Source organism: Trypanosoma brucei, chromosome 10 (genome assembly GCF_000002445.2).
Source record: "Trypanosoma brucei brucei TREU927 chromosome 10, whole genome shotgun sequence".
NCBI classification, from domain to species: domain Eukaryota; phylum Euglenozoa; class Kinetoplastea; order Trypanosomatida; family Trypanosomatidae; genus Trypanosoma; species Trypanosoma brucei.
The window spans coordinates 2,085,144-2,108,270 of NC_007283.1; the positions used below are offsets into that span (position 1 = coordinate 2,085,144).

The 23,127-nt window shown below is 50.8% G+C and overlaps 11 protein-coding genes across 11 annotated transcripts, besides 2 other annotated features; all 11 read left to right on the plus strand.

Annotated features, from left to right (window-relative positions):
- Positions 1-246: 246 nt before the first annotated feature.
- Tb10.6k15.1960 (ADP-ribosylation factor 3, putative) lies at positions 247-819 on the plus strand (the record flags this gene model as incomplete). Its single annotated transcript, XM_817991.1, has 1 exon — positions 247-819. The coding sequence occupies one exon, from the start codon at positions 247-249 to the stop codon at positions 817-819; it is 573 nt and encodes a 190-aa protein (XP_823084.1).
- Positions 820-847: 28 nt separating this feature from the next.
- Positions 848-871: a sequence feature (AT_rich).
- Positions 872-1,988: 1,117 nt separating this feature from the next.
- On the plus strand, positions 1,989-5,825 carry Tb10.6k15.1950 (flagellum transition zone component; the record flags this gene model as incomplete). Its single annotated transcript, XM_817992.1, has 1 exon — positions 1,989-5,825. One exon carries the CDS (start codon positions 1,989-1,991, stop codon positions 5,823-5,825), a length of 3,837 nt encoding a protein of 1,278 aa, XP_823085.1.
- Positions 5,826-7,345: 1,520 nt separating this feature from the next.
- Tb10.6k15.1940 (hypothetical protein, conserved) lies at positions 7,346-10,615 on the plus strand (the record flags this gene model as incomplete). Its single annotated transcript, XM_817993.1, has 1 exon — positions 7,346-10,615. One exon carries the CDS (start codon positions 7,346-7,348, stop codon positions 10,613-10,615), a length of 3,270 nt encoding a protein of 1,089 aa, XP_823086.1.
- Positions 8,638-8,677: a microsatellite.
- Positions 10,616-11,042: 427 nt separating the features above from the next.
- Tb10.6k15.1930 (hypothetical protein, conserved) lies at positions 11,043-13,700 on the plus strand (the record flags this gene model as incomplete). The annotated part of the gene is made up of 1 exon (XM_817994.1): positions 11,043-13,700. One exon carries the CDS (start codon positions 11,043-11,045, stop codon positions 13,698-13,700), a length of 2,658 nt encoding a protein of 885 aa, XP_823087.1.
- A 378-nt stretch (positions 13,701-14,078) lies between these two features.
- Tb10.6k15.1920 (hypothetical protein, conserved) lies at positions 14,079-14,630 on the plus strand (the record flags this gene model as incomplete). Its single annotated transcript, XM_817995.1, has 1 exon — positions 14,079-14,630. The coding sequence occupies one exon, from the start codon at positions 14,079-14,081 to the stop codon at positions 14,628-14,630; it is 552 nt and encodes a 183-aa protein (XP_823088.1).
- Positions 14,631-14,783: 153 nt separating this feature from the next.
- Tb10.6k15.1910 (hypothetical protein, conserved) lies at positions 14,784-15,647 on the plus strand (the record flags this gene model as incomplete). Its single annotated transcript, XM_817996.1, has 1 exon — positions 14,784-15,647. The coding sequence occupies one exon, from the start codon at positions 14,784-14,786 to the stop codon at positions 15,645-15,647; it is 864 nt and encodes a 287-aa protein (XP_823089.1).
- A 383-nt stretch (positions 15,648-16,030) lies between these two features.
- Positions 16,031-17,131, plus strand: Tb10.6k15.1900 (hypothetical protein, conserved; the record flags this gene model as incomplete). Its single annotated transcript, XM_817997.1, has 1 exon — positions 16,031-17,131. One exon carries the CDS (start codon positions 16,031-16,033, stop codon positions 17,129-17,131), a length of 1,101 nt encoding a protein of 366 aa, XP_823090.1.
- A 442-nt stretch (positions 17,132-17,573) lies between these two features.
- Tb10.6k15.1890 (hypothetical protein, conserved) lies at positions 17,574-18,587 on the plus strand (the record flags this gene model as incomplete). Its single annotated transcript, XM_817998.1, has 1 exon — positions 17,574-18,587. One exon carries the CDS (start codon positions 17,574-17,576, stop codon positions 18,585-18,587), a length of 1,014 nt encoding a protein of 337 aa, XP_823091.1.
- Positions 18,588-19,256: 669 nt separating this feature from the next.
- Tb10.6k15.1880 (hypothetical protein, conserved) lies at positions 19,257-19,982 on the plus strand (the record flags this gene model as incomplete). The annotated part of the gene is made up of 1 exon (XM_817999.1): positions 19,257-19,982. One exon carries the CDS (start codon positions 19,257-19,259, stop codon positions 19,980-19,982), a length of 726 nt encoding a protein of 241 aa, XP_823092.1.
- Positions 19,983-20,612: 630 nt separating this feature from the next.
- On the plus strand, positions 20,613-21,029 carry Tb10.6k15.1870 (hypothetical protein, conserved; the record flags this gene model as incomplete). The annotated part of the gene is made up of 1 exon (XM_818000.1): positions 20,613-21,029. The coding sequence occupies one exon, from the start codon at positions 20,613-20,615 to the stop codon at positions 21,027-21,029; it is 417 nt and encodes a 138-aa protein (XP_823093.1).
- Positions 21,030-21,785: 756 nt separating this feature from the next.
- Tb10.6k15.1860 (hypothetical protein, conserved) lies at positions 21,786-23,126 on the plus strand (the record flags this gene model as incomplete). The annotated part of the gene is made up of 1 exon (XM_818001.1): positions 21,786-23,126. The coding sequence occupies one exon, from the start codon at positions 21,786-21,788 to the stop codon at positions 23,124-23,126; it is 1,341 nt and encodes a 446-aa protein (XP_823094.1).
- Between the last annotated feature and the right edge of the window lies 1 nt (position 23,127).

A 23,127-nucleotide genomic window follows, 5' to 3' on the forward strand; every position in this document is an offset into this window, starting at 1 on the left:
CAACGCTGGCGCCGCTGTTGCTTCCTGAGTTCCTGCTGGTCCTCGTACCGTAAAAAACTTTTCTTTTCACGTTGTTCAATTTTTTTGCATACCTTCCAACCGCTGCGTGAATCGAAACCAAACCAAGACAACGACTGTGAATCAGCACAAATTGATTGTCAAAAGAACGGTGCTGTTATCGTCATTCTTACTTCGTCTGGCTCTGGGGCCGCAGGTGAAGACGTGCTCCCCCCCAATCCGCCACGCATGGGCCTGTTGGAGTTCCTTCTCAAGATCCGACCCTTTTCGCGCCGAACGCGTCGGATCCTGATGCTCGGCCTTGACAACGCCGGTAAGACGCGTCTTTTGAGGAGGATATGTGAAGAGGAAGTATCCGACACTTTCCCAACGCAGGGGTTTAACATTCAAAACATCACCGCAGATGAGTTGAAATTTGTTGTGTGGGACGTTGGAGGTCAGAAGTCTCTCCGATCTTACTGGCGGCACTACTTTGACCATACTGATGCGCTCGTGTTCGTTATTGATTCTGCTGATATGGAGAGGATAGAGGAAGCAAGGACGGAGCTTCACTATATTTTAGAGGAGGAAAAGTTAGTAGGTGTGCCGCTTCTGCTGTTTGCGAACAAGCAAGACATCCCAGAAGCGGCGTCGCAGGAGGAGGTTATGTCATCACTCAACCTGCGTGACACAATTAATCGCCCATGGCACATCGAGCTCTGCTCGGCTGAGACAGGGGAGGGGTTGAGCTCCGGCTTGTCGTGGGTGGTAGACACCCTGAAAAAGAGACGCCCATCGTTAAGGCCAGACGGCCAAGTATAATTGGAAGCTCCACCTCTTCAGGGCTTGCTATTTTTTTATTTTATTTTATTTTGCGTGCCTCCCTCACAACTGGCCATGGGGCGGTCTGGAGCGTGTGGATCATAGGGGAACCCCCACGAGCAATTGTCGCAACAGTAAGGCAAATCTGTGTAAAATGTTCTATTTGTTTATTCTATTTCCCCCCTATCAGCTGTTTCAAAAGGCTTCAGATTTCCTAAAGGAAACACGTTTGCCTAATTCGCGTGTGTCGTACTTTCAACCCAGCTCTTTTCTTCCGCTGTGCGCGAGACACACGTTAGGCCCGCTCCATTTCCTACATTTTTTCCGCGTTCTCTTACTTTGTTTCATTTAAGGCCCCAAAATGGAATATAGGATTAAAGTGCGGAACGAAATTCTGGTGAGTACGCACAACGGGCCCACGTTTGTTGGCTGTGGTTCTTTCCAGCCACTTTCTGTGCTCACATCACGTGCCGATGTGGTCTGCGGAAGCAACTCTCGCCTCAGCGCACCACAGTACAGCAATTCGGTTGGTAATTGAAGGAATTCAACTTGTGGCTGAGAAGGTGATGACAAAATGTTTTCTGCACTGTCCTCGCCGGTTTTGTTTCTGACGGGTTTGACGGCGTGTGCCGTGCTCCTCCTCCCTTTTGTGCCGATTTCGCTTGCAGGTGGTGAAGTGATTCGATGGGCGAACGCGTGGGGAGTGAATGCGGGGACACCTTGTAGATTTTTTTTTACTTCTCTAGCTTCTTTCTACTAATGGAAGTCCGCCTAATTGGGGTTGGATACACGCCTTATGGTGTTGTTTTGATTATTATTCATAGTTGCTACTGGAGGCCGGTGGTTGCTTTAAAAAAATTTTCCTGCGGTCGGCGCAGCCAACAGTTATTCCGGTCTTAACGACTTGTTCTACACCATCACATGAGTGGAAGCTTTTCTCATGGTGTTCACGCCTCCTTTGTAGCGTTGTGAGGGAAGTTGACAAACCGGATAACCGAGTGAGGGAATACAATTGCTTACAAAGAGTATTCAATTTATTTATGCTGTTTTTTTTTTGTATCTTTGCCTGTTGCTAATCCCAAGTGCCCCCTCTTTCGTCTTTGCTATGGGGCCATGCGCACCCATATATAAAGGTGGCAATCCAAATCCAGAAGTGGGCACTTCCAAGGATGCAAAGTGGTGTGGGTAACATTACAACTCCCACGTCGCCGCAACAACTTGTTGTAGAAGCTCCTGCTGAACTCCTGGAAACCTGTGGAGTGCAGTATCCTGCGGCGGCTGATGTGAATGAGGGCGAGGTTGTGGATTCCAAAGCCCTTTCTGCAGCCCCCGGGGAACGTGACGTCTTGGGATGTGGACCCACACTGCTGTCACTTTTATACAGCACCCAAAAGAAGGACGAAGTAGGGCATCGCGCAGTAACGCCAATGTTGTGGGAGTGCAACGGAGCTCAAGAAAGATGCCACTCATCGAAACGGGACTTTACAACATGTGTGAAGGCGCGGAAGTCCCCTCCTCCGGGCTCTGCAACGGGGTCTGGAACTGGGGCCATTAGGGATGTTCTCAGACCGTATAGAGAGTCACACAGTAAACGGTTTCGTGCGAAGGTAGTGGATTGCCGCGCGGCTCTTTCAGTAGACGACCAAATCATCACCCTCAAAAACGAGAACGCTAAATATAAGGCTCAGTTACTCACCAAAGATGTGCAGCTGAAGGAGCTTGAGGCAGCACTTCGTGCGTTTCGAGCGCCGAGGGTTCCGGTTCCCTCGGGCGTGACAGAACCTGCTGAAGTAGGGGGGTGTTATAATGGCACGGACACTGAGGTGGCGCGTCTTACCAGAGAAAATGGTGAGGTGTGGAGGCGGCTGCAGCAATCACATGCCCAGTTGGCAGTCTGGAAAAGGGATGCACGGGTTTCGAAGTTGCAGGAGTTGAAGATGGAGTTGGCTGTTTATCAGGCCGAAGTGGCTCGCCTCGCGGCTGAGGTTCCATCTAGTGGCGGCGCTGGAGGTGCACAAAATCACCCAGCTAGGTCGAAGTTACAGAGAGAAGCGGAGACTTCACGGGCAAAGGATCTCTTTATCGCTGAGCTAAAGGAAAGAGCGTCTGAGAACGCTACAGCACTGCGAAAATGCATGGACGACGCTATGCGCACAAAAAGTACCCTTGAGCAGGTCCGGGAGGAGAATGAGTTGATATCTAAGGAGTTGTGCTTGTTCAGAAAAACGGCCTTAGCTCTGACACGGGTGCAGGAGGAACTGAGGGCCACCCAGTGTGAGCTGGCTGAGGCTCGAGAGCGGCTTCAAGCCTTCGAACAGATGATGCACACGGTGGGAGGTCCTGAGGAGGTAAAGGCTGTGGTTAAGGAACGTGATGCCCTTTTGACCCTGTTAAAGCAGCATAATGCACGCGAAGCGGCATATCACCAGGAGTTTTTCACCCGCCAGCGCGAAATGAAGGAGTCTATGGAGCGGTGCCTTCAGGAAGCTGTTCAACAAGAACGAGCACTGGCTCAGGATAGAGAGATGCAGCTTCGACGCTCTTGCTTGATGTGGAAAGAAAGGTGCGAGCGACTGCTTCCAGACAAGTTGTTCGAACAGGGACGTCTTATAGAGGGTGGTGGAACCGTTGTAGAAGATGAGGAACAGCAGACCGAGTTACACCAACTACCCAAGAAAATAGTAACCCCTTTCATGGATAATTCACAGAGGCAGCGGTTGCTTACAAAGCATATTGACGATGTTCTAATCGTCCGGCAAGTCTCGTCGACGAGCACGCCGGCCAGTTCGTCAACCACTCTCTCCCCCGTGTCGGGTCTCTCGAAATTGTCCATAACCGACACTACCCAGAGCCAAAGTAGCTCTCATGGCATGCAAATCAGCCACCCAGGGAACGAAGACGCATCTTCGCCTGTGAAGGGAAATGTAATGTCTTCACAGAAAGGGAGCTCTGGCGACGCTCCCGTTCCACCCACAGAGAGAACCGATCCCGACGGTGGCGCCGTTAGCTATCCAGCAAGCTCCGCCGTAATATCTGCAGAGCGGACTTCACTGGTTGAGAACAGCAAGGGCGATATCGTCACGTCGATTTCAACAGAGGAGGGTGCGGTTCAACTGCCTAGAGGACTGATGACCGCTGGTGTTGATTCTAGTGATGATTCAGGCAGCGAGTTGAGCGACCTTGCTGTGGGAATAGAGGAGGGCAAAACCCCATCATTTCGACTGCATGGCAATAGCGATGGGCAATTAATCCCTGAAGTTGTCTCCAGGATGCCCTTAACTCTGCGCACGGTGAGCAGCGATGGCGTAGCTGCAGTTCTTACAGTTGCTTCACCACCTCCAAGAGTTTCTGTGCCACCGGCACCTGTCCCACGAGAATCTGCAGGATCTATTGCTTCATCTGAGAATAAACTCTCTGATGTGAATGTTGCCGTGCCACCTCCAAGAGTTTCTGTGCCACCGGCACCTGTCCCACGAGAATCTGCAGGATCTATTGCTTCATCTGAGAATGAGCTCTCTGATGTGAATGTTGCCGTGCCACCTCCGAGAGTTTCTGTGCCACCGGCACCTGTCCCACGAGAATCTGCAGGATCTATTGCTTCATCTGAGAATGAGCTCTCTGATGTGAATGTTGCCGTGCCACCTCCAAGAGTTTCTGTGCCACCGGCACCTGTCCCACGAGAATCTGCAGGATCTATTGCTTCATCTGAGAATGAGCTCTCTGATGTGAATGTTGCCGTGCCACCTCCGAGAGTTTCTGTGCCACCGGCACCTGTCCCACGAGAATCTGCAGGATCTATTGCTTCATCTGAGAATAAACTCTCTGATGTGAATGTTGCCGTGCCACCTCCAAGAGTTTCTGTGCCACCGGCACCTGTCCCACGAGAATCTGCAGGATCTATTGCTTCATCTGAGAATGAGCTCTCTGATGTGAATGTTGCCGTGCCACCTCCAAGAGTTTCTGTGCCACCGGCACCTGTCCCACGAGAATCTGCAGGATCTATTGCTTCATCTGAGAATAAACTCTCTGATGTGAATGTTGCCGTGCCACCTCCAAGAGTTTCTGTGCCACCGGCACCTGTCCCACGAGAATCTGCAGGATCTATTGCTTCATCTGAGAATAAACTCTCTGATGTGAATGTTGCCGTGCCACCTCCAAGAGTTTCTGTGCCACCGGCACCTGTCCCACGAGAATCTGCAGGATCTATTGCTTCATCTGAGAATGAGCTCTCTGATGTGAATGTTGCCGTGCCACCTCCAAGAGTTTCTGTGCCACCGGCACCTGTCCCACGAGAATCTGCAGGATCTATTGCTTCATCTGAGAATGAGCTCTCTGATGTGAATGTTGCCGTGCCACCTCCGAGAGTTTCTGTGCCACCGGCACCTGTCCCACGAGAATCTGCAGGATCTATTGCTTCATCTGAGAATAAACTCTCTGATGTGAATGTTGCCGTGCCACCTCCGAGAGTTTCTGTGCCACCGGCACCTGTCCCACGAGAATCTGCAGGATCTATTGCTTCATCTGAGAATAAACTCTCTGATGTGAATGTTGCCGTGCCACCTCCGAGAGTTTCTGTGCCACCGGCACCTGTCCCACGAGAATCTGCAGGATCTATTGCTTCATCTGAGAATAAACTCTCTGATGTGAATGTTGCCGTGCCACCTCCAAGAGTTTCTGTGCCACCGGCACCTGTCCCACGAGAATCTGCAGGATCTATTGCTTCATCTGAGAATGAGCTCTCTGATGTGAATGTTGCCGTGCCACCTCCAAGAGTTTCTGTGCCACCGGCACCTGTCCCACGAGAATCTGCAGGATCTATTGCTTCATCTGAGAATGAGCTCTCTGATGTGAATGTTGCCGTGCCACCTCCAAGAGTTTCTGTGCCACCGGCACCTGTCCCACGAGAATCTGCAGGATCTATTGCTTCATCTGAGAATAAACTCTCTGATGTGAATGTTGCCGTGCCACCTCCGAGAGTTTCTGTGCCACCGGCACCAGTTCCGTGAGAAGTACACCAGGTGACGATTTTGTTGTGTGTGTGTGTGGTTGCGTAGCGGTTGTGCATGGGCATTTCGCTATCGTTAAGGTTACTACGGCTTCTATTGAGTGAGTGCACACTTTTTTCATGCTTTTGGTACGGCAAACATTTAGACTGTGAGGAAGGTTGCCATTAGTACTTGGTTCTTTGACGGTGCTGTGTTTCTACTCGTGGTGTATGGTGGAAGGTACCTGCTGCTTACTTTTTCTTTGATGGGAAACAATCGCCACTGTAGGCGTCTTCCACTTTCAGTTTCCACATTGAATCGAACGGAATTAGTTTACTTCGCGATTCTTTTCGTTTGTAGAGTTATTTGTTTGACTTCTACTGTTATCCGTCCCCTGTGACTATCTCTAAATTTATGCACCTCCTTTTTGTCTTTTTTTTTTGCGGTCGCACATGCGCTTTTCTTTGACACGTACGCGTATTGCCACCGCAGATGGGCACGTCAAGATGAGGTATGTGGTGTTCATATTCATAGAGTTCTTTGTGGTTGAGCGCCGCTATCGGTTGCAGTGTAAAGGATGCACAGTGGTGTCTGCTTTTATGCTTTGGATTTGTCCTGTCACTCGGCAATGAGTTTGTGCTTGTTTTTTTTCCTTCCGTCCATCTGGTACGTCGTTTATTTCTGCGCCATTCGTCATTATTATTCTTTAAAGTGCTGTGTGTGCACTTCGATATAATGGAGTACGGTATGCGACGAAAGGGGGGGGTGGCGAGAGGAATCAATCCGGGGATACAGTTTTTAAAGTCATTTTTACCTATCGATTATTGATCATGTGTTACTCTGAAACACGTTGACGCTCTGTTGCCTCATTTCCCGTTTGATTTTTTTCCCGCCATATTTATCGCAGCCGATAGTGGACACAATGTCGGCATGATTCACGTGTTTCTGCCGCACTCTGATAAGCTAGTCGTGAACGTCGGTGTATGAGGCGTTTAAGTGTATGAGCAGGGGTCGGGAGGCGGTTCCGCTCCCGTTTTTCCAGTGTGTAGTTGCCTATATTGCTCTCCTCTACGGTATGGTGAAGCGCTTCCTTTGCTTGGAGGTCGGAGTGTGCGGTGTTTTGCCCCCCGTCTTGTTTGCGGTGCTGGCAGAGAAGCCGTTGATCTCCGCAAGGTGCCGTCGCACTCTGATGGTGGCAGTGGTGTAACCCAACCGAAGAAAAATTACCTGAAGTGCTGCATCTGCCGTTTTGAGCTGCAGCTTCGCCTTAGTTTACGGCATTCAGGAGTTACGGTGAGCTGATCGGGAAAGACAATGATGTGCTGGTACAGATTTTGCCACATTTGTGCATACTTCCCCCTTGTGATGATATGCTTCTTGCTTGTACCCCTGCTTTTCCTTTTTTCATGTGGGACCACATCGCCTGGGAGATGATGCGTTAACCAACTTTCACTTTCTTGTCTTAAAATTGAACCGCTACGTGACTTACTGTAAAGAGGATCAAGAGGTTGTGAAGGAGGATACAGTCACGAATAGCAGTTATGTCAACAGGTCACCCCGTGGACTGTGTACCACTCCACCAGGCAGCCGAATCCTGCGACCCGGTTGCTAAGCTTTGCGCCTTCCTGATGGCAAAACGCGGATGGAGTCACCACCGACTGGCGCAGGCGCTTGGGGTCCCCCCGCTTGTCCTGGAGGAATGCATTCGTAACGGCGTATCCTCAGGGGCGTTGCACGGGCGTTTAGCGCGATGGATCGCGGAGGGCGGCGGCGCCTCTTTGCCGCAAAGCCTGGTGCAGGCTGTTGTTCAGGCTCCGGCGGGAATTCTGTCGGGTAGCGACACACCGGAGAGCCAGTTGGATGGTGACCCACTTGCTGACCTGGACCCTGTCACCCGGGCGTATTTTGTGGAACTTGGGTCTAGCATTGGACAAAGCTTCATTTCTATTTTAAACGATCCACGTCAAGCAAGGGACAATTTTAGGTGGGGCTCTTGGTTCGTTGGGATTGTGTCCAATGCTTTGGATCACAAGACCTACATGAAGCGGGCAGGGACTGTTACTAACGAGCAACCGTCGTCAGATACGTTGATGGCCAGGTATAATCAAAACTGGGACTACATGCCATATCTGCAACTTGTGTCAGGGACATTAAGTGAAAACAACAAAGGGGTGGAACCCTTGGCGAATGTTCCCGCGGCTACGCCACAACTCGGTTCCGTTCTGTCGTGCGCACTAAATGAAAACCTACCGTGGCCCCAGGGTGTGCCAGAGGAATTCTTTGACACATCGTACGATGCGGCCAACGAGCTCCGCCTTCTGGAGCGGGTAATTGAAGAACGAGGAGGAAGTAAGATAGATGAAGATGGAGTTCCGATCACCGCTACAACGTTCTCAGATGATTTTGAGGAGATTGAAAAGCGCATGAAGAAATTACGCGAGTGGGAAGGCGCGGTGGAGAGCTGCTTATTGCGTCATGTGCAGAGCCGTGCGGACCAGTTTTTCATCGTGTCGCAGGATTTCACGGATCGTGCTGGGGAGGCGCGCAGGGCTCTTGACGACCTTCAGCAAACAAGGGCGGATGTCGATGCCTATGGGACGGGTTTTGTCAGGGAGATGATGACGATCGCACAGAACTACCGCATTCGACATGGTTTGACTGCTTCCCGGGACTTGGCCGTGGGGATGATGGAGACACTCTCAGCGCTGTCAGTCAATGAAAACTGGATATCGCTTCCGGAGAGAGACATGACTGAGCTCCCAGCCGTGGTTGAAAACTATTGTGCCTTGTACAAAGCTTTATGGTGCGGGGCCGCCGCAGGGGCAGGTGAGGCCAACAACAACAACAACAACAACAACAACAACAACAACAACTTCTCTGAGACTGGAAACTTCACGCGGGTGAGGGTGTTAAGGGATGTTCCCGAGCGGATGTTGCTGGCGAAAGAGAGTCTTCATAAAATGATCATGAGAGAAATTGAGCTCACTTTCAACCCGTTGCCAGGATCAGATGTGGAGGAAGGCCGCTTGTTGAGAGCGGTGAGAGCAGCGGGAGAAATGAATCTATTGCCAACCATCATTCACCAAAACCGGGAGCGACTGCCTGATATTATGTGGACGAACGCTCGAAGCGTGTTTGTGACGGGCATGATGGACAGTGGTGCTGTGGGTGAGAAAGGAGCAAATTCTCTTCTGGAAGTCGCCGTGGCTGGTGACAGCTCACGTGAAGAGAAGTTATCACTCATTGGCCTGTCCGACTCGTGCCGCTTCCCCGCTTTTATGCGGATTTTTAGTGCGATCGCCGTTCAAATATCCCAGGCAGTGAGGCAGGCCTCTCGTTGTTGGGCTCTTCTCGTCGTTGGGGCTAGTGTGCGTTCCAGTTTCCGCGACGTTGGTGCTCATGATGGTGAGGAAAGTTTGTGGGATATGAGCAGGAGGAACTTAGTTGCGTTGTTCGCCGCGGCAGAGGGGACGGTTGCGCTGTTTTTGGAAGCGCGGTCACGGCCTTCGTGCGTCCCTACCAATGTGCACGATCTCGAGACACTTGTGAAGTCCGGGTACGATTTCATGCAGGGCATGGTCGCAGTATTTCACGACGTTGCGGCGATGGTTGGTGATTTAGGTGACCCCTGGAGCTGCCTTTCGGGTAAGCAGCTTAAAGCCGCTGTGGTGCGGCTCGGAAAGGAACACGTTCGGTCACGTCACGCGGCAAATATCGAAAGGATACGCCTGACGCTAGAGGGAGAGAAGTGGGTTCCGTGTGACTCAGATGCGGATTTTCAGTCCCGTGTTTCCGTAATATTTAATGGTGGTGACGAAGCCGTCAGCGCGCTGCGGGCGCTCATTGTTTTCACCGATTTTAAGGACTCGCGCGAAACTCACCCCAGTTCGCCGAAGACGTGTCAGGAGATGGCAGTGGCTCCATCGAAGAAGCCAGATGCGGTACCGGATCTCAATTTTACGGCAGTCGGTGAGGGTAAGGTAAATAAGCCGTTTATATTACCTTCGTTGGGTGGACAATTCGATGGACGAGTGGTGAGTGTATCCCTGCAAATACTTCTCGAGATGTTGCATGATTATGATGGCTACCTGGGTCGGTTCCCATTTCTTGCTTTTGACATCATGGGAAAGGTGTACGATCTCTTGAGGCTATACAATTCACAGTGCGCTGCTCTCCTGCTAGGTGCGATGGCTGTGGAGACCGGTACCCTTGAATCTATCACCGTTCCACACATGGCTGTAGCTTCCCAGAATCTTGCGCTGCTCTACGACGGTATTCCGCTCATGCAAAGGCGCTGGGAGAGGGTGGTTGATGGTGATAATTTGCCTTCCTCCATCTCAGAGGACCTAGAGCGTGTTCGCCAGGGTTGCCAGATGTGTCGTTTGGAACTACTGGGAAAAATAGCAGCACTTGTAAAGGAGAAGGTAGGGGTGCTTGCTGACACTGCTAGAAGAGAGTGGCAAGACGCCGGAAGCCCGTGGGTCATGACAACGCTACGAGAAACAGCCCGAGTCATGCACCTCCTAAACCCTCTTGTGCCCGTTAGCGACTGCCGTGGTGTTGTTGTGCCAATGTTAGGTACTTTTGCCCGTATGATGCGGACTGTGATGATGTCGCCTGATATTGACGAGGTGGAGCTTGGAGTCATGAGGTCGGATGTGCTTGTGTTTAAGGCCAATGTGGAGAGGTTCGGCTTTGATGTTATGCGTTGTATGGAGTTATGCGCGTCACCAACTGACGCCATGAAAGAATCAAAGGAGCCCTGCGCAACGGATGAAGCTGTCTTGGCATGGTTCTTTGGTCAGGCGTAGACGTCGCAGCGGTGCCAAATATCATTATCGTCTCCTCTACCTCCATTCACTTGCTTCTACACATCTATATATAATTCCCCTTTTGCTACTTACTGTTGTTATTTCCCCTTACCCCCGTTGGTTCTCCCCATTGACAACCACAAATTATCACCTGAATTCCCTTTGGTTGCTTGGGGAGGGGGGGGGGGAGAGGTTTGGCATTGTCGTCTAAAGCAGGCTCACCTGGTGGAAGGGGGTGCGTATGTTGCTTTGAACAGACGGTTGCCTTATTGTCATCCCTACACACTCACCCTTTTCCTTTTCCTTTCGTCTCTGTGTTTCGTGGTACGCGTGTTTAGTTCTATCGTTGTTTACATCCCAAAAAGGCGTGCCCTTTTTTTTTGTGGGGTGAGAGAGGACAACGGGGGGCAGAACAAAAGTGGCGACGATGCGCCGTTGCCTCTTCGTTGTACGGCATCCGAAAGCCTATGCTGCCATTCATATCGCACAGCACCAACTAGTTTCCGCTTCAACGACTTCTTGCTCCCTTGAGAGAACTCCCTTGCTCTGCGTTGAAAGTGGAAACGTTTCTGTTGAGCCCGCGAGGGTTCAGTTTGATGGGCTGATCAAAGAAATAAATGAATTTCAGGTGAGGCGGAAGCGTTCTGAGCGCCGTCTTAACGTTCCCGCTTCAAATATACCTACAACAAAAACAAAACCGGCACAAGTGGAGCGAAATGTAGCACGGGTTCCACAACCATCGGGTCCAACCAGCTCGGTGGTAACAGACCCTTTATTATCATCAGTGCCATTTGTGTTGCGTGATCCGCCGGTGTTAACTGATGTCGCCTGCACTCTGCACGAGTTGGAGAGTGCACTTTTCCAAATCTCAGAGGATGAGGGGGCGTTACTCGACGAGAAGGTGAACGTCGTACCGGACGCGACCGCCGCAAATAACGACGACGGCTACGTTGGTGCATCCAGTGAATTGGAAGGGAGTTGTGTTGATGGGGGCCAAAGTGCTGCCACTGAGGACCGTCAAGCGGCAGCGGATGCTGGGGAGCTTTTGAGTGCTCAGCCAGATTCCCAAAACTCTGGACTGCGTTGCTGGCTTGATGATACCGTTGTTCCCACTTCGAGAATTTGCAGCGACACCAGTCTCAATACAACTTCACTGCATGTGGAATGGCTGTCGGAGCGCACCGTCGCATTGGAGTTACGTGAAAACCCAGCCTCCGTTGTGGATCTTGTCGCGGGACTCAACAGCGCACTTTCCACTCTGGAGGCGGTGAAGGAATGGTCGCATGGTCTCGTTGTAGTGCTCCGCACGGCTCGCGATATTCCCTTTTATACCCCGAAACACTCAGAGTTGGAGTTGACCCCTATAAATCGCCTCGAGGTCATGCGCGCGAAGTCTCGACTGTTTCGCCGAATGGGAGAGGCGTCAAGGTGTGGAGTGGTATTTGTAGGGGAGATTGGTGTGTCCGCCCTAGACTTCGGCGCTGAGTTGCTCTTCACGTGTGCCAGGGTTGAATTTCCAATCTCCTGTGCAGATGAAGTGCGCGTTGGATTCCCCTCCCTTCAATTCGGCGTGTGGCCCTCGCCAGATGTGCTCAAGAGATTAAGTGGGGTTGTTGGGTACGGTGAAGGGGTGACTGACGTCGTCCCAGCATTTCATACTTTGCCCTGGGGAGAGTGGAGAAAACTATACCCGCAGCTTTCGTTGCTCTCTGACATGGAATGTCAGTCATGGAGTAGAGTGTGGTTGCCAGAGATCATGCGCGGATGGTGGCAATGGCGTTTGTGGTTTTACCAGAAAATGTGTGGCGCATTCAGGCAAGATTTAACTCCTTTTTGTGACGCCGTGCCTCACAACACTCCGGGGGGTCTGTGGAACTCTTATTGTGCCCTAGTGACCGGCACCGAAACCGACGGTGGTGCCGATGTTCTTGACAAGAGCATCAACATGTATGCGGAGCTCATGGCAAACCGCGACATATACAATTCCGCGTGTGTGGTGGCGAAACTGGACCGTGTGCATAATCGCGTTTTAAATCCTCTTCCCTGCGATGATCGGTTTGTGGTGTCACCGGGCTGCTCTGCAGGTTCCTTGACGTCGTCTGCACCCTTTTTGATATTCGCTGAGGACGCGCTTGGTGGTGCCGCTAAATTGATTGCTCAGCACCGCAGTTCCTTTGATTTGAATTCCCCACGTTACGCATTATTGATCGGAGAGTCTGACGCGGTGAAGGATGTGGCAGCATTGTTAGACTGCGCTGTGGTTGCCACGCCCGTTTGTGCACCAAAGGTGGCTCCATTGGGCGGAAAACCTATGGTGGAGGTCCAAGTCCTCCCTGCTGTACACGTGGCCGACAACGAGTCCAAGGTGGCTCTCTCCAGTGCGTTGGCGTATTTTCAGTCAACCGAGGTCCCGTACATTGTTACAAGGGGAGGTGACGTGTCTAAACGGCTTCTGGCAGCTCTTTCCCTCGAGTTATGCCAGCTGGCCTCAGAGACAGAGTGCTGGCGTGTAGAGGGCGTTGCCCGACGTCGGCTTGGATTCTCCACTTGCCCATTTGAACTCATGGATCGGTACGGTGCGGCTTTTATATCTGCCGTTATAGACCGGTACGAGCATATGAAAAATTTCGTAAGACAAGTGCCACCCGCATCCAGGCTGTTGTTGGCGGCCGCGGGTACCGGAGGCTTTTACGACAAAACGGGGCGGATAGCCGGTTCGGTTGCGCAACGTTTGAGGTCTGAGGAACCTACTGATGGTGAAATTTTTGTGAGGCTCTTAGGTACCGTGCTTAACGAGAGTTGCTCTTTACTGTTAGATGGCACGGTAGAATCAACAGATGATATCAATCTTGCCTCTGTGTTTTGTTTCGGTCTCAAGCCGTCGGTCGGAGGTATTCTGTCGTGTATGGACGACAACATGTCGCTTTCCACCCTCGTCAGAGAAATGTTGTACATGTCCAGGGGTTGCAGTGGGGTCTCCACTGTTCCCTCCCCGCTGTTACGTGCCATGGACGACGCGAGTGAATCATTCCGTACACTTTCTGCAGATACCATCCGCCGGGCGAGGGGGAACATGTTGAAATGATACAGAGAGGCTTCATTGTGAATCAGTTCGGTGGGATTGTGGTGTGGTAGCGTTTCCGATGTTTCGCCGCCGCCACCCAGCGCGGTGGTTGTCTCAGGGACTGTGGTACACAAGAATGGGGTTGTGCATGTGCTACAAATGGGTCACAGATCTGGTGGCATCGCCGCTGCAGTTGCTGAGCACACTTTCTGAAGGACGTGTAAAAAAAAAAGAGAGAAGTACGAGCCCAACAGCATCAATTTGTGTTGTGAAATATCCCTATGCAGCAAACACCCCTCTTTTTGGCATCATTTGATATTCTCTGTTTGTACCCCTATTGCTTATCTCTTGCTTGTAGTATCGGGTGAAAGGACCCTTTGGCATAATTATTCTGAGGGGATGGTATTGCACAAGTGGGCTGTGGTGAGTAGGAGCGCCCCACCACCACGGGGACTTCGGCCCATCGCCCGCACAATACCCACCCATCCGCGTCTGCGTCCGGTAGACTACAAAATACCTTATGTGCTACGCACTTTTATCAAAGATCGACACACAAGTGAAGTGCAACATTTAGAGAACCGGGGAATGTTTGCAGAGGAGCTTAGTATCGAGCGCTCGAGGTTCCCGCGTTTTCATTCCACTTTCACTATCCAAACTGACGGTTCACTCAACGAGAGGGAGTTCGAGTTTGCTGTTCCTCCGATAGTAACATTGTTCCACGACCGGCTTTCGGCCCATCGGGAGCGTCAACTGGAGCTGGCCAAGATTGGGAAGCTGAGGAAGGAAAGGAATTGGGAGACGGAGCAGAAGGGCGAAGAATCCGTTAGCATGGCATGCAACGCCTTGGCTTTTCCATACTGTATACCGAAGAACATGTTGAAGAGGTCGAGAGTAGTTGATCCACTAAATAGCAAATCATCTACTCAGGGAGTAACCTCGGGGGGAGGGTAGTTGATACGGTGTGAGATTGTTATTATTGTTGATAGCGCTTGAGCATCGTCTTGTTTTGTGTTCATTTGTGCTTATCGTTGAACGAGAGTTTGACTAATTTTTCTGCCTCGTCGTTTGTATCAGTGGCTGCATGTTGCCCTTCCTTGCGTATAGATGAAGGGGTTAGCTTGTCGTTGTCTTTCGCACAATATAAAGTATTCTCACCTGTGCACTCACTTGTTTTTACAGCTGCGAAGAGAATCGGTCTCCATGATGAATTCACATAACGCGATCGTCCAGCGTCTCTCAAGGGAGGCTCTGGCTGATATTGAGGGACTTGATGCATTGAAACACGGCTTTGAAAGGGAGGAATGCTGTGGTCCAGTTCCGGCAAAACTGCCTGGGAGCATGACGCTCACTGAGCACCTTTTTCTTTCATCGGATGTTGGTGCAAAGGACTGGGAATCGAATTTGAGGAATGTCGCGGGTTATGATGCCCTTAACTCGAAGGTCAAAGAATTGGAGAATGTTCAGCTGACGGTGTTTCATCGACCAGGTCCAGACGAGTGCCTCTTGCGATTTTTGTACGACGAGAAACTGCAATCAGTAATTATAACGCAGTACAGTTGCATAACATCGGGTGAGTTCCCGTGGGAAAGCAAAGGGTCGGTCCCCTGTGACCGCTCAAATGACGCATTTGTCTTCGTCTGCTCACATCATCAGCGTGATGGTCGCTGTGGTTATTGTGGTACTGTTTTGCTGGAGCTCCTGAGGAATGCCATAAAGGAAAAGAAGGGCGGTGACGCATGTATTTACGTGTATCCGTGCTCCCATGTTGGTGGTCACATGTATGCTGGAAATGTTTTAGTATACACGAAAAGGGGTGGAATCTGCTTCGGTTGCATCAAGCCATCTGATGTCGACAGCCTTGCAGACCTTCTAGTGAGAGGGGATGGAGCTATACCGGACTCACTTGAGTCGCGGATAAGGGGGAAGATTGGGTTTACCCAGGGGGGCCTCAATTGCAGTGTGATGTAGAGGGGGTTCAGGGGAGACTAAACGAATGACGAAAGAATGTCTAATAAGTATTTTCTAGTTTAAAGGTCAAGTTCTGCTGGACTGAGTGAAGTGAATGGAGTAAAATAAATGTTTCATTCTTTTTTGGGTACTAGGAGGTCCTCTTTAGTTGTTTTATTGCCGATTTCGGTGCTTCTGCCCTTTGCACAGTTGTTGAACATGGTATCATGGTCTCTGACGCGTACTGTTTTCGGTTATGCTTAGGAACACTTTTCAACGCGGACGACGGGTGTGCAACCTGCGAACCGGCTTTGTTATTACTACCACCGTCTTGTGGTCCCATGCCTCTTTCCCTTTATTCTTTTTACCCGTAAATCCTATAGAGCTGCTCTGCGAGGCAAGCGATGTCGACCGAGGTTGTTCACAGGAAGCTTAATAAGTACGAGTGGGTGGAAGCCGCTCCGGGGAAGGGCGCAAGTCCCAGACAAAACGGCATGATCAAGGAACTTTTGGGTTCCGCTGCTGCGTGCACTGAGAAAAAATTCTACCTTTGTGGGGGTTTTGACCTTAAGGCCAGACGAAGTGTTTCGCAGGTTGTTGAGATGGATGTCGCTACAAAGCAGTGGTCTTGTGGCGTTCCTTTACCCGAAAGGGTGCGTGACGCAGCGGCCGTTGCGTTTGGGGACTGTTGTCTTGTTTTTGGTGGATGGAATGACGAAACATATACTGACAACCTGTGGTTTTTTGCACCCAAACCTTCAGATCCTGCGGTAACCCCTCCTCCGGGGAGCAAGGAGCCGGTTAGTTGTGCTTGGTCGTTAATACCTCCTGTCGGTGCAGCTCCTTCGGCACGCACTTCACATAACATGGTGTTGGGTATGCTTAGTGGAAGTGACGATGCTGCACCCACCTCCGTTGTTTATTTGTTTGGGGGTTTTGATGGCGCAAAGCGACTAAATGATGTTTGGCGGCTGCGGATTGGCCCACTGATGGAAAAGAATGAGGCGGAATGGGAAATAGTGGAGACCAAGGTTGGAGTGCCACCGGTACCACGTGATGCTGCCGCGGTCGCTTTCGATGCAGCCGGTGAGCGTTTGATTGTGTTTGGTGGATTCGCTTCATTCCTGCAGAACGATTTGTATATTTTTACTCTGCGGGGAGGTGTAAATACATGGACCTCCCAAGCGTGCCTATCTGTCCCAACGCGGCGCCAGGGCTGTGTGGCTGCGGTGTCAGGTGGATATTTCGTCGTGTGCCTTGGGGGAGATGAGCGTGGCCCGCTTCCACAGGTTCTTCAGTTGTCGCTGGCCGATTTCAGGTGGGCGCAACTGTCGCTAGAGCGTGAGGATCTCTCTGGCCGTGGTGGCGCAGTGGGGTGTGTAAGTGAGAAGGGGCGGCGCATTATGCTCTTTGGTGGCGGCATTCCACCGAAGTTGAACACATCGCTTCTGGAGCTGGAGCTTGAAAAGCCGGATGCGGGGGGTTCCCGAAAGAAAGGTGGATAGCGCAGATGAACAGGTTTCGTGGAGCGCTGCTCTTGTTGTAGAGTTGTGCTGATGACAATAAAGTTTTTGTTTTTTTTTTCGAATGTAGCTGTGCGCACCCTCACGCTTCCCCTCAGGGAATTCCTCAGTGCTTTCCGCCACTGCTGTGGCCCTATGTACCATTCATGGCGAATAATGATAGTAAAAGTTATTGTGTAGTGATGAGCAGCGGCGTTTGCTTGAGCTTTTCCCTAAGGTGGAGCATGCTGGTCCTGTTCTGCACCGAGGATGCGCCGTTTGACCGATGGGTGCTCCTTTTTTTTTTTTTTTGGGAGCCACCACCTTTTAACGCTAATTACAACACCTCTTTTTCTCTACTCCCCCTTTCTTTTTTCTTATGTTGTAATGTGTTTGAGCAGCCGCAATCATCGTCCTGTGGTTTAAGAGCGACACCTGTTAGCGAATGTCGGACCGCCTTAGAGGTGACAGAAAGAGGGGTGTTGCCTCCGATGATGAGGATGTCGGTGACAAACCCGCCTTTGCTGACGCTGAGACAATGGCCCAACGTCGAATCGTGCGTGTTGTTCGGACCACACCTGCGGGACCCCCGCCGTCACTGGGTGGGATATTCAAATCACTTCCCAGCGCACTACCGACAGGTACCCCACCGTTGGTGACGAAGTTTGGGTCTGTAGCGAGTGGTAGCGCCAGCAGCAGCGGGATATCACCACCGCCACTCAACGGTGCGTTTCCGTTCATTCCAAAGCCCACGGAGGGGGCAGCACCGGCGTTTGCAATGCCGAAGGTGAACGCAATGACTGCAACTGACTTTTCTTCTACCGCAGCCGGTACGATAACAAATACCGGCGACGGGAATAAGACTGATACAAAGCCCGAAGTTGGTGGTGGGTTAGCGGGGACTGGGTCACTCTTTGGAGGAGCACACAGCTTTGGCAACGCAGTCAATTCATTTGTTGCTGCAAAGGAAAGGTTAGCCAAGGCTGCGGAGGAGACTGACGATAAGGGAGCCACCGTTGATTCCCCTGTTTCCCCAACTCCGGGGGATGCACTCGCCAACGCTGACCCCGTTTCAGTCGCGACGGGTGAAGTTGTCGCCACTATCCCTTCGAAGCTCTACTTGTTCAAATCGGATACAAAAAGTTGGTCGGATTGCGGCGTCGGGGAGGCGAAGATTAAGAAGCATGAGTCTAACGGTGGTGAGGACAAATCGGGTGGCTCACCAAAGTATTTCTATCGACTTATTGTTCGCGATGGATATGCTTTGAATACACCGCTCTCAAAAAATTTCATTCTCACGAAATCAGAAGACACACACGCCACGTTTTCGTTCCCTGTAGGTACCAAGGTGGTAACCTATTTATTAAAATACACGGGAGCGAATGCTGCCGAATGTGGCCCAGCATTTTCTAAAGCCCTTAAAGAAACACTGAAACTCGCACAGGAGCAGTCTAAGTGATTAGTGTGTAAGCAATTGGGGTTGTTCCAACGCGGATGCAAACAAGAGCGTGCACAACAGAATGAATCAGGAGGCATATGTGGCTTTTTGGTTGAAGGGGAATCGTGAATGTACGTTTTTTGTGATCGTGTATTGAATGCTAATGCGAACCTCGTCCAGTTTCGGTAATGTGCATTGAATTATACAGCTGAGAGTGGCACCAACCGCACCTTTTCCTCCCTTTTGTGTCTTCTGCCACCACCGCTACTACTGTTGGTGCTCTCTGCAACGGCTGGAAATTGGTTATGTGGTGCTACGTCACCTGCAACCCCAGTAGCATTTTATTGTTCTTGTTTTTAAAGCTCATTCACCTTTAAAAAAAAAAATTACCATCTTTTTCTTTCATATCTTCTTGCGATAGGACTTGTAGACCTACTGTCCTCCGAAGGTAAAACCGTTGCAGCACGACAGTGGAAGAGCTGCGCGTGGGCGTGCGAAAGGAAAGGAGGTCACCGCTGTTCATTTTAATTTTTGCGCTTATTTTTGTGGCAAGTTGAGAGACAAGGTGGAAATAGTATTTGAAGAAAGACATTCGTATAGAGTGTTCAGGTCAGGCCCCGCCTTCCACAAGTTTTTCGCAAGGTAGCAGGCAAAAGCTGTAAGGTGATTTGATAAGGACCCCCAGTGGAGATGGATAGGGCCTCGGAACTTATGGATGAGTTCTTCAAAAAGGACCCTGATATACGGCGGATGCTTTCACCTTGTTTGGACGAGCTACACGGACTCGATGATGCTATTCGACGGGTCGGCCATAAGCACAGTCTCGACCCAAACAACCAAGATGTCACCTTTGAATATGCAACCGTTCTGATATCCCATACACGGAACTCTTACGTGGAATCGGGTGTCCGGCTCATGGAGTCGCTTGCTTTTGCTCTATGGCAGAGGCGATGGGGAGGGCCAACCCACGCGCAACTCCAGCAAGCATGCAAAATTGAAGAACCATTACCAGCTGACGGCAGTGCTGCCCCTGCTTCTCCGAATTTGCAACAGCTTGTTTCTTCGGAGGAGGGGAGGGAAGGGCAGCAAATGAACGGAGATGTGGTTTCACGGAACGGTAAATACGGTCAGAGAGGGTGCGAGAACCCCACCCGATGCTCGAAGGATACCTTAGAAAGCGATCTTGTGATTTTTCACTACTATTTAGCAGTGGGGTGGATCAAACTGAAGAAATATGATAATGCTTTGTCGTCTTTGAATCGGATGTTAGAGCTGAAGCCAGGCCACCCTCAAGGAATCGCGCTCAAGCAATACGTTGAAGCAGTCTCACGGCAGACGATAACAGTTGCCGGGCTAGCAGGTATTGCTGCCATTTCTGTTGCAGCAACGGTCCTCATGGCTTTCCGACGGTCGTAATAGTTCAGTTCGTTAACAATTCTTTCGAGAGTTAAAGTGCCTAGGTTGGCCGTATTTCGTAGTTAAATTTTCGGAAGTTACAATAGCGGTAATGCAAATGCATGGGGAATAGTTTTATGCTGAAGTCTTTCCTGATTGTATATATATGTATTTATGTGCGCGCATACGTGTCGAGTACTTAGTTTCGTTTCTGCTATACACACGGGATCGTGGTACAGTGTTTTCCTTTGTTGTTTGTAAGAGTGATTCTTCCCATTCATCAGACTCCAAGAACTCGAGAAGGCTGCGGAAAATGACGTTTTTAGAAGGCTACTGATAGGTTTTTTTTGTTCATATGGTAAATTACAGTGGCAGGCCCCGACTTTGTGGGCGGGGGTGGGTGGGGAGGGGGTTTGATGCATTTTGTTCCACTGTGTGTCTCCCTTCATTTGCGTTTGCTATAACCTTCAAGAACCAGGCTGTGGGCAACCGTGCACTCACCAGTGGTGGGTAGCGGGGTGACGTGTTCAGGCAGTAGAGACTTACCGAAAGACGGTAACGCTGCCTCGCTCTGTTTTATTTTCTCTCTTGAACACGTGCCCGTGGCACCCCCAGACTCTATAGTGAGAAATATTTTGATATTTGCGCTCCATGCTGCGCCTCATTGCATCGGTGCGGGCTTCCTGGTTCTTGCCTCAGATGGCTCTTCTTGGTGCTGTGCGGTGGGGAGGAGGGAAGGCCCTTAGGCCGCCGGTCCGGAGGGCCAGGGAGGGTGCGCCAACGGCAACCCGCAAGGCAGCGCTTCCTTCGGGATTAAAAGGCGTTTCAACTGCTATGTCCGTCCATCGGGCGACTAGAAGTAGACCCAGGACTCCAGTCGTTGTAAATGAGGAAAACAAGAGGAAGAAAGGGGGGCGGCCCACCGCCCATGTGCGTAGCAGTTCGAAGGATAGTGAAAAGCGTGTAGTGACACGAAAAGGGCCAACACACACTCATGCAATGCAAAAGATTAAATACAACAAACGTGTAGCGGCGATAGCGAAGCTTTGGCGTTTGCAGAAAAGGTGACTTCCTGGGTCTTTCGCGAGGAAGTTCGTTACACAGCCTGGTGGGTAGGGACTCGACGTAAGTGCGAAGGGAAATACCTCCCTCATCCAAATAAATGACTGCGAAGGTGATGAAGCGGTGGGAACCTAGTGCGTAACGGCGGGTGCTGTCGTTTTTACCCTCGTATTGTTTGGTGCTCTTCACATGCTTTCAACAAATTGGCAGCCGTTAATGGCTGATGTGTCACAACAGCATTCACCGTAGCCCCGTTCTGTGAGGCTGTCGCTACCGGCCTGAGTTTAGGAGGCTCAACATTCGTGATGTAAATGTCATTCATTTTCTTAATTAAACCATACTTTGCCATTTTCATATCATGGAGCTGAAGGTCTGCTTGATCCCGGACGAGGGATTTATGTGGTTTCATATTGTTGTACGTGTGGCTCTTCTATGGTTTTATTACAGTGTCAGTGTCATCGTTTTGTTGTATGTCTTCGATGTTTCACGCTTGTTTTTTTTTGAATTGTTGTGGTGTTCTTCTTCATCCGACCGAGGAACGGTTAGTTACCCCACCTGCAGGTATTTTTTGTTTTCCCCTTCTCTGGTATGATTCATCTTCTTTGTCTTACTGTTCTCATTCTTCTCGCTTTTTCGTGTATGACAATACACATTTGTACATTCGAGGTGACTACCCCTGGGACCCGCGAAAAGTATTTGAACGGACAAAGGCACGCTTAATTTCAGGTTGATAGGTGCAGAAAAATATTTGCTGGTTAATGTATGACTTTTGAGCAATGCTCTGGATCGCGGTGCGGGTCTTCGGATTTTTTTTACGTTTGCAAAAGTGAGGCAGAGAACCGCCTCCGGGACTTTCTTAGCCAACTAGTGGAGGGCGTTCGCAGTGAGGAAGCCCTTTTTCGGGCGACGTGCGGCCCTCGTGTGGCGTGGAACCCGTACAGACCCGCGCGTGGTGAACATATTCGCCAAGGTGTACTGAACAGTGAGATTTATGAATGGCGCTCAAGGGTGCCAGAAGATTCTCTCGCCTTGGTGGGAAACCCGCTAGTGATGAAGGAATCATTTAATCATAGTTTAGCCACCGGGTGCCAGCGGACGGGCGGTTTGGAACGAGTTACAGAGATTTGTGAAAGTTTGGTATGCGAACCCTCTGAAACTAATGTAGAGGCTAGGACTAAGGCGCACACTAGTCTTACTTCGTTTGAAGATGACGGTGTCACGAGAGAGTTTACAATTAGTGATAGTTGTCCGGTGATTTATAATGAGGACGTGCTCAGACGAGTTGTGGCTGGAGTTTTCGATGTGCTATGGCGGACGGTTGCGGTACCGTGGATTAATGAGCAGTACGATGGACAATCATCCCCTTTTCATGAGAAGGCGCCGGTGGCTCAACACACGGCGCCATTTACCCCGGTGCGGGCTCGTAATGAAGAACATAGCAAACATATACTTCAGGGTGGACAAGAGCTGCAACCGCAGCATCCCCGTAGATGGCAGCATCGCCAGATCACTTCTGACACCACCCGCAAACCCCCACCACCACAACAGGGATTGACAATAGTTCCTGGTGTTACTCCCTTGCGTGGGTTGCCAGCGCTTTCGGTGCAGCGTGATGTGCATTCTGTCAGTCCAGGCGATTATCGTCGCGCCGTCACGCATCTTGAGGTTCACACGGGGGAGAGGCACGACCAGTTGGGGTTGGCTGGTAAATCGGATGCTTACTTAGCCAAAGATCCTGGTGGTACAAAGCAACATCGAGGGTCTTCCTGCGTGTTGAAGTTGCGCCGGGAGGATTCAAAAGGTAAGATAGAGATGGTCCATCCTGCCTCTGGGAATCCTGTTTGTCCAAAGCAGTCACCTTCGTCTAGGCAGCTGTCTCCCCAGGATATTCGGTATTCTTTCGACGATATTACCTCTGCCCAGAGACTAACCTCGAGGTTAACGCAAACACTGTGTGGTGATAGAGTCGGCACTGGTGTTCGTGGTGACATCTCGTCCCGTCTGGGGCGTTGTCATCGGCTTGCTCCGGTACTCATCGGTGTGAAGCAACCACCGCAACCCAATCATTTTCCTTCCCCAAGGCGGTTGCAGCGGCAACCGTAAA